Source organism: Tursiops truncatus, chromosome 1 (assembly GCF_011762595.2).
Source record: "Tursiops truncatus isolate mTurTru1 chromosome 1, mTurTru1.mat.Y, whole genome shotgun sequence".
Taxonomy (NCBI): domain Eukaryota; kingdom Metazoa; phylum Chordata; class Mammalia; order Artiodactyla; family Delphinidae; genus Tursiops; species Tursiops truncatus.
The window spans coordinates 85,065,353-85,079,363 of NC_047034.1; the positions used below are offsets into that span (position 1 = coordinate 85,065,353).

Genomic DNA, 14,011 nt, shown 5'->3' on the forward strand with positions numbered 1-14,011 from the left:
AAACATTTATTGAGCACTTACTTTGTGCTGTTCTAAGTAGCTACTTGCGTTAGCTCATTTACTCCTCACAACAACCCTTTGAGGTAGCAACTATTATCCCATTTTACAGAAGAAACCGAAGAAGAGGTCCACCCCACATCCATTCTAAATGGCACCTCAGCCATTCCCAGCTGTTGTACTGCTGCAACTCCTTCCAGACTTTTCTGCCACCGTTGGACATCCTTGGTCTGTAAAGCCCTGCCCCCCGTTGTTTGTTGGGTGAAAAATGACTAATCGTTTAGACCCAGTTCAGGAAAGCCTACTAGCCCGAGGAATGGTATTTCAGAATATCAGATTGTTACCGGTAGAACGGCCATTCCTCAGTTCTTGTCCTCTTGAGGGAAAGAATTCAATCGAGAGACAGAGAAGTTTCAAGCAGCAGCAGTTCTTAGGTGAAGCAAAAGAACCCTCTCAAGAAGGGAGGAGAGCGGGTCTGTCTGGGAACCAGAAGCAGCCCTGCAGTGAGCATAGGGTTGGTTTTTAGAGTGGTGAAAAGTCCCTCCCTGTGTCCTGCGTCATTTGATTGACAAGTTGATTGACAGCTTTAGCTTATGTAACTTTTCTCCTTATGCATAAACTGCCACGCCCCACCCACAGTGGGGTGGAGGTGGGGCAAAAATCGCAAAGCTGATTTATTATAAATACAGCATAACGAACCCTGGGTTACTCTGAGTCATCGCTTAGGTCTTGGGGCGCCTGCGATAACCGGTGATGGCAGTTTGGAAAGTCCATTGGGTTTTTGATACCTTGCTTGGTCATGAAACTGGCTGGAAACTTAGCAGTCCTTAACCAAAAAAGGGAGGATCTCTGGGTGTGTTCTCGTCACCAGTGTCCAGGTGGGGGAGGGAAAGATGACCCTGTCCAGGATGGGGCAGGACCACTCATGTCTGACTAGCTACCTAACAAGATTTGGAAGCGATCTTAAGGGGACATATAGTTCTGGGATTTACAAACTGTGGGTTGCAACTCTCATTTGTGGGCCAAGACCAGGACTTGCAAAACTGGAGTAAAATAGAGTAAAAAATATCAGAGGGCAGCGAGTGAAGCTAAGTACTGTTTCAAGGACACTAACTGTTGTGTGAAAGCTGTGTATACTAGACCCCAAAGTAAAATGTATTTTTTACTGTGGATAGAGGTCCAGAATGATCTTTCTAAAAACCCTGATTCTGTCAGTCTCCTACTTTGAAAATTTTTGTGCTTTCCTGTTTCTGTTAAGATTAAAAACAAAACAAAACAAAGAAAAACCCACAACGCCTCCCCACGGCCCACAAGGTCCTGCCCAGTTCAGCCCCTGCCTTGTCCCCTGTTCTTGAGAGTTCACCCGCAGCCTTTTAAGGTGCTACTCTCTCAGTCTGGACTGCCCTCCCCTTGCTTTACATCTGCTAACTCCATTTATCATTCGAGATTCTGCTCAAACATCACTTTCTCCCAGAAACCTCTGGTTCCTAGACTAGGTCAGGTCTCCACGTTATATGCTCTCAAGCATCCTAGACTTTTTCTCACAAGCACTTATCACAACAGAAATTAAAAAGTATTTGGTTTTAATTGCCTCTGTCTTCCTTAGTTAGGTCCCTTCTGTGTATCTACAGCAATTCACACAGTTTTGCTTTGCTCATAGGAGGCATTCAGCCAATATTTGTTGAATAAAAGAATGTGTCTCTTGCCCAAGGCAAGAATCATCTTCTCTAAGAAACTTTTCACGATGCCAGCACTTATTCCATAACGGACTCCTAACCAGCATTGTTAATGATAGCTACCACTTCCAAAGCCCATGCACTCTGTTACCCAGGGGAAATGCTTTACCTGTGATATTTTGGCCTCACACAACCCTGAGAGAAAGGCAGTATTTTAAACACTTAACAGTTAGGGAAATTTGGTCAAAATCAAATGCAACTAGTAAGTGGCAGAGTCAGGATTTGAACTCCAGCTATCAAAACACGATACTAGCTCCTGTAGTAATGAATGACATGTTTGTCTACACATCTGCCACTCCCTACTAGACTACACTCTAGAGGCAGGAACCAAGGCCCAAGCAAACAGCAGAGCCCCCATTTAATATATTTGCTAAATGAATAAAGACAGATGGGAAAAGTTAAGAGTTGGGAGCAGGGCACTTCATGACATCATAAAATAACCTAGTTGGAAGGGACATATCCCGCCCAGGGGAGGAAGCGCCCCAGAATTCCTGATACCAGGTGACTTGCTATACCTCCCCTACAGCCTTTTCTCGTATAGATCAGCTCTACCTACTAACTCAATTAGATTCTGGAAGCTTCTGTTGAGCATCTACCACATACAAGGCTCTATGCTGGGGACTGAGGGAAGGTGCCAACATGACGAAAGGCCTGTTCCTGCCTTCAGAGGCTCTACAGTCTTGTGGGGAGACAGTCACATACTAGCTCTAACACAAGGCAGGGTGTCATCTGGCTATAACCAAGAGTGAAGTATAAGCTATGAGAGCCCAGAGGAAGAAGCAATGAATTCCCATTGGGTGGATGAGGGTTGACGTCATAGCATAAGAAAGTTCTCTCTAATCAGAACAGAAATCTCTTCCACCCGGTGGTGGGTGAGACGGCCTTTTTTATTAGCCGCGTCACTCGGTTTGCTCAGTTTGCGGGGATCTCAGTTCCCCGACCAGGGACTAAACCAAGGCCGGGCAGTGAAAGCCCAGAATCCTAACCACTAGGTCACCAGGAAACTCCCCAAGGGGGCCATGTTGAGTGAACCCAGTTCTGCCTTCTGGAGTGACACCAAAGTATAATCCTTTCCCCCAGGACAGTCTTTAAAATATTCAGGGATAACTACCTTGTCCTCTCCAATTTTTCTCAAGGCAAACATTTCTCCCTTTCTTTGACTGGGTTTCACAAAAGAATGAATCAACATGTTAGTCTTTCCTCCTCCTCCAAGTACTAAGATATCTAGCCTTCAAGGCCAAGGCCGAGGTCAGTGCCACCTTCTCCATCGAATTCCCTAATAATTTCACGGGAGTGGTATCTTACTTGCCTAAAAACAAGTACGTACTAAAAAATGACTTTTGAAATCCTTTAAATTCACCCATAATGTACAGTAAATGTGGTTTTCTATATGCCTGTTTGCGGTTATCTGACATAGCCTGTTTTCCCCCAGTATTGGAAGATATTGTGTAGCTTTGATTTAGAGATGACAAAGACTCTCTCCTTGACTAAACTTTAGTCAGGCCCCTCTGAACCCTCTTCTGCACTAGGCCTCAACTTTGCCCCGCTCCCAGCCCCTTACTGTCTCCTCTTAGTGATTTTTCCATCCATGACCCCCTCACTCTGCTCTTGGTTATAAATTCCCAACTGTCTTTGCTGTATTGAGAGTTGAGCTAGATCTCTCTCCCCATTGCAATACCCCTACTGCAACAGAATCAAATAGTCTTCCTCACCATTTAAACAAGTATCAGAATAATAATCTCTTTAACAGAGCCAAAAGAAGTCACAGACTTTTGTTCAGAGCCACTTATTTTTTTGGACATAGGTGAATTCATGGATGTGAAGTGTTGATGATGTGACTCCATGGTAATTGTTCTTTCTTTACTTTCCTCCAGAATTTTTCTTATTATCTCTATTATAATCGTCATGCTATTTTACCATTTATTATAGTACACTGTATGCATATCATAGCCTCTTTTGCTCCCCTGGGATTGTGTATTTTTCTTTAGATTCCCCACAGTGCCCAACACAGTGTGAGGACAAAAAACAGATCATCATCTTTGCTCCTTCTTCAGATGTTGCTCAAGCTTGTTAATGTCCCTCTTAAAACGTGACACTCATTACTGAAAACGATATTCCAGAAATGATCTGGTCAATCTGGAGAATCACTTACCTCCTGCCCATCACACCAAACCACACTTCTATTAACACAGTCTAACACTTCTTTGGCTCTTTTAACAGCCATATCCGCCTTTTGGTGTGAGAAAACCCATGGTCTTTTTCAAGAGGACTGTTAGTAAGCCTAAATTCCCATCACCCAGTATTTATTTCTGTAAGTCTTTACATTTATCCCTTTAAAATTGTTCCTTGGTCTTCGGCCCAAGACTGCAGCCTGTTGATAGAGGAATTTTGAAGCACAATTCTGTGGTTTGAGAAAGAGAAGTCTCTTTGAGTTTTACTTGGATGGGAACAGGCAAGGGGGACCAAACAGCCTTTAGCCACAGGATGAGAAGGGGCCTCCAGGAGACTGGCCCCAGCCCGGGTCTCCATGGAGAAGCCACAGGTGCTAATGGAGGTTTGGTACGTATGCAGTTTGTGCCCTTTTCTTCTTCCCCGAGCTCCCTGAGACTCTCCCTGCTACACGGCGTCTCTTCAGCTCTCTGGGATAGTGAACCACCGAGGAAGCAGCCCCTCGACGAGGGGGCGGGGGTCCCCGTAAAGCTTGCGCAAGCGGGGATAGCCACCAGCAAGCAGCTCGCTCCCCGCGCTTCCGCGAAGCATGGGCCCTCTCCCGAGCTCCCCTCCCCCACGCCGAGCGCGGGCCCCCCCCCCCCCACCAACCCGCTCCCGCGGGCGGCGCGTGGGCGCAGCACCCGGCTCCCAGGACTGGTCCCGCGCCGCCGGGGGAGCGGGATGACGGGGAGGCTCTCCACAGGGACTCGACGCAGGGGCCCGGCCCGGGCAGAGCGGGCGGGCTGCGGGCGGCGCTGGCGGCGCGGGCGGGGCGTGGGCACTGAGCGGGAGGGGGGACTGCGCGGCCCCGGGACCGGCCGGAGCCACTGGGGGAGCTGCGTCCCTCCGCGCCCCGGGGCGGGAAGGGTGGCCCCGCCGCCAGGGTCGTGGCGGCAAGCTGGGCCCGCGATTTGGGACCGGGGAGTGGGCCGGCCCGTACCTGGTCTTGAAGTCCTGGTTATAAATGGTCCGCAACCGCTCGCGATCTGTCTCCCTGTCCAGTCCCCGATCGACCAGGAAATTCTCGAATCTCTGGCCCGTCTCCCGAAGCTGCCGGCAGCTGAACTTACTGGGCATCGCGGCGGCGACTGCGGCCCAGGCAGGAGGGTTCGTAGAAATGAAACTGAAAGTCGCCGCCGCGGCGGGAAGTTGGCGGCCCTAGGATGAGGGTGCAGCAGGGGAGAAACCCCCTAACTCTGACCCCTGATCCTGCAGGCTCCCTTCTCCCCCCACCAGGGTTCCCTCCTCCGTTCTTTTCCTACCTGAGCCTTCCCTTCGGTCTCTTCGTCCTATCCCCTCCCCCTCTTCCCATTAACTCTTTCCTAAGGAGTCTGACCCCTCCCTCAGGGCCCTCCCCTTACCCCAAGCTCCCTCCCCTGGCTTCCAGCCAGAATCCGAACGTGGCTATCGCCTGGGGCCCCCTGAACCGTCCGGGAGGACTTCCTAGCCTCAGCTTGGGCTACTCCCACGCCCACCTCCCAGGACTTCGGGACTTATTGAAAAGCAGGGGAGCAAAGGGCAGGGACTGGGACCTGGGTCGGCTGCAGCTGGACTGGGGCGGCTCGTCCAACACCTCCCCCAGACAGGCAAGTACGGAAGCGAGCGGTACGCCCCCCTCCCTCCCCCATTTTCCCTTCTCGGGGTTTCAGACGCTTGGAGGAAGGCGTAAGAGCCAAGAAGTTTGGGGGGAAAGAACTAAGTGTCTCTGATAAAGGTGAGTACGCGTGGGAGGGAAGGACAAGGGGCTCCGCTGGGACGAAGAGTCATTACTTTTCTCTGTCACGTAGGCTTCGTTATGTGGAGAGGCTTAAGCCACATATTTGGGCACTTAATTGCACTCCAGTCTGTATTACTCTTTAATTGTTACTAGTATTAGCTAAGGGTTGCCCTAGTCATCAAAATATTAGCTTCTTGAGAGCAAGAGACTGTTATGTTAGGCAATAAATGGTTAATAGCTACAGCATCAGTACCAGGAAGAGAAGTAAAAGAAGTTTCAGAAGACGGACTGTTAAGACAAACTAAAGGGGGTAGGGCTACAAGAACAAACTTAAAACAAGCCTCAGCATCTATTTATCTTCTGAATAACAAAAACACATACACTAGGATGGAGCAAAGATAATAAAAGTTACAGTAAAAAAATCTTTAAACAAAAATACCAGAGTTCCAAATATATCCAAGGTGGTGCTGTTCTCCGAAGTAATTCCCTGTAGGAAGCCACACGCTCTGTCTAACCTAGTGTGAAGAATGCCCAGAACCCAGATCATGCTCCAGTTGGGCTACCCCTGTACCTTTTCCCAGGCCAACAACCAACTAAAGCCAAGAAAAACAGGCTTTAGCAACAGGAAATTCAATGTCAGTGGGAACCAAAGCTACAGGGAGAGGGGAAAACAGAACAGGGGAAAATCTTGTCTTAGAAATTGCTTATTCAAAGTAGGGGTAAATACTAGGAATGTAGCCAAAGATTTTATCTTTTTTCTCCCCCAATTATCTGGTGAGGCCTGAGTATTAAAGAGAGTGAACTCCTCAGAACTGCATTGTTACTTACCATTTCAAAAACCTATCAATCACCCACCATACCCAAACTGAATGTCTGGCTCCATTGTTTTTTTTTTTTTTAACATCTTTATTGGAGTATAATTGCTTTACAATGTTGTGTTAGTTTCTGCTGTATAACACAGTGAATCAGCTATATGTATACATATATCCCCATATCCTGGCTCCATTCTGATCCACAAATCTAAGCCCCCATTATTCCTGAGTACATAACCTCCTCCTTCTCTAATTATGCCTGTCTCCTGGATGTTCACAAAACATACACAAATAGCTGTAGTATAGTAAAAACATGGGTGAAAATGTGATGTTATGTGGCTTGTTACAAGGGAACCTCTCTAAACCAGTTTCGTCTGGAAAAATCCACTTCCCTTGGAGTTGTAATTGTTATTTTCACATGTGACTGTCTAGACGGCTAGAATGGTCTTCCTTCCCACCTTTCACAAACCAGCTCAAGTCTCACTTTCCTGAAGCCTTCCCCAAATCCATCTGTACTTATAAGTATCTGACTTTAAAGTAGTAAGGTTGATTTTAGTTTGGGACTAAATAAGCACCGAAGGCAATCTGAAAGTTAACTCTGGCCAATGACATTACTGGAACAAACCTAGAGCCTCCGAAGATAACCATACTTTGGAGAAGAATGTTAAAAGCCCTGTTTTTTTTCAAAATTCACGTTACTCTAGTTACTTGGATTCTACAATTCAGCATTTGAATTGTCTCTAACTATGTATTCCACTAAGACTACTCTAAGGCAACTAGAAACAGCCCTTAAACTGAGATGCTGAAATTGGTCAGTCTACCACAGACCAAAGGAATGGCTGTGGCAGGTACAGCTGAGCCTCGTTACTTGCAGATTTTGTATTTGCAAATTCACCTACTCACTAAAATTAGGAATCCCCCAATCAATATTTGCTGCACTTTTGTAGTCGTCTGTGGATGTGAAGAGTGGCAAAAAAAATTTGAGCTGCCCAATGTGTATGTTCCCAGCTGAAGTGGAACAAGGCCATGTCCTGCTTTCTTGTTTCAGGCTCATATAATAAAAATCCTTTTCGTGGTCTATTTTGTGGTCACGTTTTTTGTTTTTGTTGATTTCGCTGCTTAAAATGGTCCCCAAGCCTACATAGTGCTGAAATGCTGCCTAGTATTCCTAAGGCTGTGATGTCCCTTAGAGAGAAAATTCCCATGTTAAGTTCCTATGATAGCATTAGCTGTCAGCGTGAATTCACTGTTAATGAATAAAAATGAATATTAAATAAGGTGATTTAAATAAAAACATATAAACCAAGATTATGTATTGATCGGTTGACAAAACTGTTGTGACCAGATGCTTGCAGGAACCTAACTCTGTATCTCCTCTAGGAGCAATGTTTCAATATGTGCTAATTCAGTGTTTGCTGGCAACTTTACAGAACATAACCACAGTAAATGAGTCAACATACGTAAGAATACTTTGTGATACATTTGGTTTCTGCCCTCAGAGGGCTTAGATCTATACCCTGTTTTTTTTTGTTTTGCTTTTGGCTGCACTGCACGGCTTTCAGAATCTTAGTTCCTGGAACAGGGAATGAACTCGTGCCCCCTTCAGTGGAAGCATGCAGTCCTAACAGCTGGACCACCAGGGAATTACCTACTCTGTTTTATACTCTGTTCAAGCGAGAATTTTAGTTAGCTCAGCTTATCTTATGGGACCAGCCAGTTTTGTTCTATATTTACCAGTCTTTCTTTCTTTCTTTGATTTCCCAAGTAGTAAGTAGCTTGGTAGTTCTATTTAAATTATGAATTTATAAACTGGCATTCAGATTGTATCAGTCTTTTGTGAGTTTGGAGAAAATGTGCCAAGGTTTGCTAAGTATCTCATGAATCTAGATGAGTTGTAGATTATAAAAAAGAACAGGCACAGCTTCCCTGGTGGCACAGTGGTTAAGAATCCACCTGCCAGTGCAGGGGATACGGGTTCGAGCCCTGGTCCGTGAAGATCCCACATGCCGTGGAGCAACTGAGCCCGTGGCGCCACAACTACTGAGCCTGCGCTCTAGAGCCTGCGAGCCACAACTACTGAAGGCCATGCACCCAGAGCCCATGCTCCAAAATGAGACAGGCCACCGCGATAAGCGGCCTGCATGCCGCAACTAGAGAAAGCCCGCGTGCAGCAACGAAGACCCAACACAGCCAAAAATAAATAAATAAATAAATTTATTAAAAAAAAAAAAAGAACAGGCACTACTAGAACTAGGCAACTAACAGAAGCACAACCATCCAGGCACAAATGAAGCAGTAATTTCAAAATTTCAGCAGTGTAATTTCAAAATTTCAAATATAGGAGTGAGGCCTCACAGAAAACTCCTCTCCCTCTGGCTGGGAAACTTTTGCCCTAGGATACCATAGGCTGATTTCAGCAGTGTGGTAAAATAGACACAATTCAAGCAAATTCTCTGCTGAAGGAGGTTAAGGAAATCAGGAGGTCTGTGTAGGACTTGGCAAGGAGAGTTGACCTCCAGTTATATAAGAAACCAAGGGCTTTAGATGGCCAAGAGATTAAGAGTCTTTACAAAAGTCTGTATGGACTAAGGAAATCTATGGGGCAGGCTGATGGGGTTAGTAAGTTAAAGGCAAAGGCCAGAATGCTTGAACCTGTACTACAAGTACATAGTGTAGTACACCTAAATGTCCCTCAAAGGGGTAGGAATTTGAACTGGCCTTGAATGGAAGGTGAAGCACTGAAATGCCTCTGGTTCCATTTTGGGAAACAGGACAGAAGCCTTTTCCACATGTCTGTAAGCAAGTTAAACTCATATGGAAAGGAAGCAGCATTTAAAGTTGATGTGAAATATTACCCAAGTTCACAGTGCAGGGATTCTTTCACTTCTACTTCCTACCTAGTAACTATAATTACTTGGGCCTTGTTTTCTGAGTGATAGGAAGAGAAGATAACTAGATTTTTCTTTTTGACAGAAATGGAAACCCTAAAACAAAGCCTTTGAAACACCAGTAGCCACTGAGTGTAAACCAGTATGATCCATAGAGAAATTGCTCAAACTTTAAAAAAGAAAAAAAGGGGGGTAGGACTTCTCTGGTGGTCCAGTGGTTAAGACTCCACGCTCCCCACTGTAGGGGGCATGGGTTCAATCCCTGGTCATGGAACTATGGTCCACATGGCATGTCTACCAAAAAAAAAAAAAAAAAAAAAGCTGTTCTTTGCAAGTCTTTGGATAGTCACTGAATTTATAGTAGTTGAATGTAGAAAACAATTTCAGAAACCTTGAACATTCTCATCAAATAAGATCAGTTCCATATCTTACCTTGAGAACAAAGGCTGAAGAGACTGGCTCAAAAAGGAGAGACTCAGACAATTTAAGAACAAAACAGGTATATTTCTATTGGACTACCTGATACAGAGGATAGTGTGGTATGGATGGATAGTATGAATGACAAATAATACAAATATATTTTATTTGAAATAAACAAAAATGCTTACACAGCTCAATGGGTCACTTGGAAATAAACTCTTGCTTGACTGTATTACCAAGCAGAAACAAAGCTGAAACACAAACCCTTCTTTTGACATGTATTTGGAGGAAGACACTACTTGGTTTTTAAAAAACTGACCTTCCCTTAAGGCCTGGTCATAGAAGTGTAAACAATGTAAATGAATCCACCATTACCAGTTATATCATATCTATGTTACCTGTGTATTCTGAGATCACACCTTACCTGCCAATAAACTTGGGAAGGGTTGCTATATCACAGTTATATTTGAGTTGGCAGGCAGGACTGAGGAAGTAATTTGGAAAAAGTTTTACATCCTATTTAGAACAAATCACTAGTATTCCCTTAAATAACAGGTTACAATAGAAAGATACTGTCTGAACGTTGTCCTTCTCACTTTGGTTCATTTTTAGTTTTTGTTTGAGATTAACATAGTTGTTTGATTCATTCGCTTATAGTACAATTCTGCCACAAAGTATTAAAGCACAAGATACCTATTATTCCTTCAACATCTGCATTTTTTCAAGTTTTATACTCTACTATATCCCTAGTATGTCAGCAGTTTTTGAATATTAAAAAAATAATAATAAGTGGGTAAAACTCTTCTAAAACTGCACATGTCTACAACTATAATGGTACTAGATGAGAAGGAAACAGTGATGGAAGGGAAGAAAGCAAACACGTTCATTTGTAGGGAATGTGGTTCAAGTCTTTGGATTTAAAAACAACTTCCCCAGAGAAGCTGGCTATAATGGAACTTCCAGAAAACTTCCTTTGCCTCTAAAAAGGGTCTGAAAAACCCCAATCCAAATGTTTGAAACTATAGTTATGAGATGCTATAAATGATGATCAAAGCAACTGGAGGGAGAAGGATGAATGTGTCTTCCATTCAGCTGTAGTTTGTAGCATAGCCTCTTTAGCTGTTGGTTGATCAGTAAAAACCACTGAAGTACCAGAAGTGCTTTGAAGGACTGGGTAGAAAAGTACTGAACATATTACCTGTCTATGTCAGTGACAGGGCTTCATGGCTAGGAAAATTTTCTAAACAGTAAAATGACTCCAGGATAGATATCTCTCTCCATCATTAAATGTGGCAGAATTGAAAAAAAAAAAAAAGATTTACAAGTAGATATAGTGAAAACAGAAAATTACCAGGCAGAAAACACAAAAGAATCAAGACAATGCTATAGGTTCAACAGTATTCCATGAGGCTAGAAAACCTGTTAACTTTGAAAGCCCTAGCAAAATATCACTCTTGTTTATAAATCACTTATTTATCATATGACCACACATTGCATCCTTTCTTTCCATGTATTGAAGAATCCTACATTCAGCCTTTAAGCATTCTGCATTTCTTTGCCAATCTTGTAGCTGAGTATCTTGTTCCAGTCGATTTTGGTGCGGGTAACTGGAAGTTGCCGGCGCAAGGCCTTGAACGTGGTGTCTGACATTGTTTGATAGTTTTCACTAATTGCTGTCTGCAATAGATAATAGAAAATAAGTTGCTTGAACAGAAACCAGATATAGTCAAAGGACATGCTTGAGTCCCCAAAGGACATACAGGCTGTAAGATTTCTAGTGAGCATTTCTCCAATCTCTGAAGCAGGTTAAGAAGCCCACCTATATTATTTCTAAAACAAGGGCTATACAGGTATCCCCCGCTTTTCCAAAGTTTGCTTTATGTCACTTTGCTTTTACCAAAGCAAAAAGCAAAAACAGCGTTCAGCATTTGTTTTGCAGTGAGGCTGTTATAGGGGCAGGGTGCACCATGAGCAGTAACAGTGACCCCACCAAGCTCCTTCCTCAGGAATTACACTCAGCAGCTCAGCATCAAGCAAGCTGGAGCTGTGAACTGCATCTGTGAGCATCTGTGCTGTACCTCAATTATTTGTGCACCTGAAAGCAAGATGTGTTCTAAGGTAATTGCTTCTCTGCTTCATGCCATTTGGACTTAGGAAAGGTTTCACAGGAACGCTCTACTTTGGGATAGTAGGGGAAATCTGTAGTACCTTCCAATGCCAAAACCTTGATTGTAAGCAGAATGCAAGAAGGTCTGCAAAGTCTCACACTTACTAACACTGAGCAACATGTATATTTATGTTCAAAGGAGAGAGAAGTGTAACAAGATATGTTAAAAGCAAAATAAGGCATTAGACCTAGAAAAACCAGTTTCAAATCATCTTACCTGATACTCATTTTCTGCATGCTCTATAATTTTAATAAACTCCTTAGCAGTTTGGACTTCATTCTAATAGAGAGAGGAAAAGGGGGAAATAAGAATTTTAAAAATTCTTAAGCAGTGCATATAATTCAGTAAGCAGTGAATAAAAAAATACTAAAAAGTAACTCCATCTAAACTAACATTTGTATAACAATTTAGTTTTTCAACCTTTCCCATTCACATTATCTTCTTTGATTCTCACAACAACCCTGTGAAATAGATGTTATTATTACCACCTCCATTTTGCAGATGAGAAAACAGAATCCTCTTAAGTGACTTGACCAAAATTATACAGCCTTCGAATGATAAAGATGGGATCCAAATCCAGGTCCTCATCAAAAAACCCCACATTTCTTTCCAATCTACTACAGTATGCCCAAAAGACATCATGATGTCTTGAAATTTTTATGCCTTGAAAATATCTCTGGTTTAAGATGATATAAACGATGCCCTCAGACATATCAGTCATATATTCTAAGCTCAGAGGCTCCTCTAAGCCAATCAATCACATTTTGCTTTACAAGATTCGGGTACAAAATGAATTGAATCTCTCTCTTTCTTTCACAATTAAGTAAAACAGAATTAAAGAGGGTGAGATTTAATGCCCAGGGCAGCATCCCAAGATCCTTTCAAAGAGTCAAAACTACTTTCTATTCATAATAATACTAAGACATAGTTAATTGCCTTTTCCACTCTCACTCTCATGTATGTACAGTGTAGTTTCATAGAAGCTATGTAATGTGTGATGACTTCATTACTTTTTTTCTTTTTTTAAAATAAATCTATTTATTTATTTTTGGCTGCGTTGGGTCTTCATTGCTGTGCACGGGCTTTCTCTAGTTGTGGTGAGCAGGGGTACTCTGTTGCGGTGCATCGGCTTCTCACTGCGATGGCTTAGGCTCTAGGCACTTAGGCTTCAGTATTTGTGGCACTTAGGCTTCAGTAGTTGTGGCTCGCGGGCTCCAGAGTGCAGGCTCAGTAGTTGTGGCACATGGGCTTAGTTGCTCCAAGGCATGTGTGATCTTCCTGGACCAGGGCTCGAACCCGTGTCCCCTGCATTGGCAGGCGGATTCTTAACCACTGTGCCACCAGGGAAGTCCCGACTTCATTACTTTTTGAGGGCTAATGTGTGAAGAACATATGAGAATCCAGTTGTCTTTTATTAAGTCAGACATTACACACTTTGTGAAAATGTAAATCAATGACATTCTTTTCACTAATTTTTTTTAACTTGGAAAATTCAGCTGTTTATTGTGAAAGTGAAGGTTAACAAGTAATGGGTTTGTTATTGTTATTTTTGCTTTAGATTTTTCTTTTTTGACCATGCCACGTGGTGTGGCATGTGGGAACTTAATTCTCCAAAAAGGTATCAAACCCGCACCCCCTGCAGTGAAAGCACGGAGTCTTAACCACTGGACTGCCAGGGAGTCCCTGTTATTGTTATTTTTAAATTAATAAGTATTTTTAACATTTTTCGGTTTTAATTTCTACTAAGGTAGATAGATATAACACACATAAACAAAAGCTATTTGAGAGTGCTCAGTAACTTCTAGGAATATAAAGAAGTACTGTGAATGCACAAAAAATTATGTCCCTTCTTTCCAGGTATGGAACACAATACCGTTTGATTGAATATTCCTAAAAATGTTCGGTTTCTCTAATGATATGAATGTATGAATGATAACCCCTCTAAGGTTTAGTTTGGCAAACTTTCCTTCCTCCTGGTATTTATCAGTTGAAGATACTGCTGTTCTTTGAGCAAATCTCACAACTGAGAAAGAAAAAGAAGTCTGAATTCTCTAAAGCCATT

At 43.2% G+C, this 14,011-nt stretch overlaps 2 protein-coding genes across 3 annotated transcripts in view; both read right to left on the minus strand.

Annotated features, from left to right (window-relative positions):
* Positions 1–5,200, minus strand: part of MOV10 (Mov10 RNA helicase) — a 24,663-nt gene extending 19,463 nt beyond the window's left edge. For both annotated transcript variants that reach the window (XM_033861750.2, XM_073809465.1), the window contains exon 1: positions 4,885–5,200. In XM_033861750.2, coding sequence (XP_033717641.1) covers positions 4,885–5,021 — 137 coding nt within the window. In that variant the 5' untranslated portion in view covers positions 5,022–5,200. The remainder of the gene's footprint in view (positions 1–4,884) is intronic.
* A 4,644-nt stretch (positions 5,201–9,844) lies between these two features.
* Positions 9,845–14,011, minus strand: part of CAPZA1 (capping actin protein of muscle Z-line subunit alpha 1) — a 47,492-nt gene continuing 43,325 nt past the window's right edge. Inside the window, exons 9-10 of the mRNA XM_019919484.2 lie at positions 12,166–12,228; positions 9,845–11,458 (exon numbers count right to left, since the gene is read on the minus strand). Coding sequence (XP_019775043.1) covers positions 11,318–11,458; positions 12,166–12,228 — 204 coding nt within the window. The 3' untranslated portion in view covers positions 9,845–11,317. The remainder of the gene's footprint in view (positions 11,459–12,165; positions 12,229–14,011) is intronic.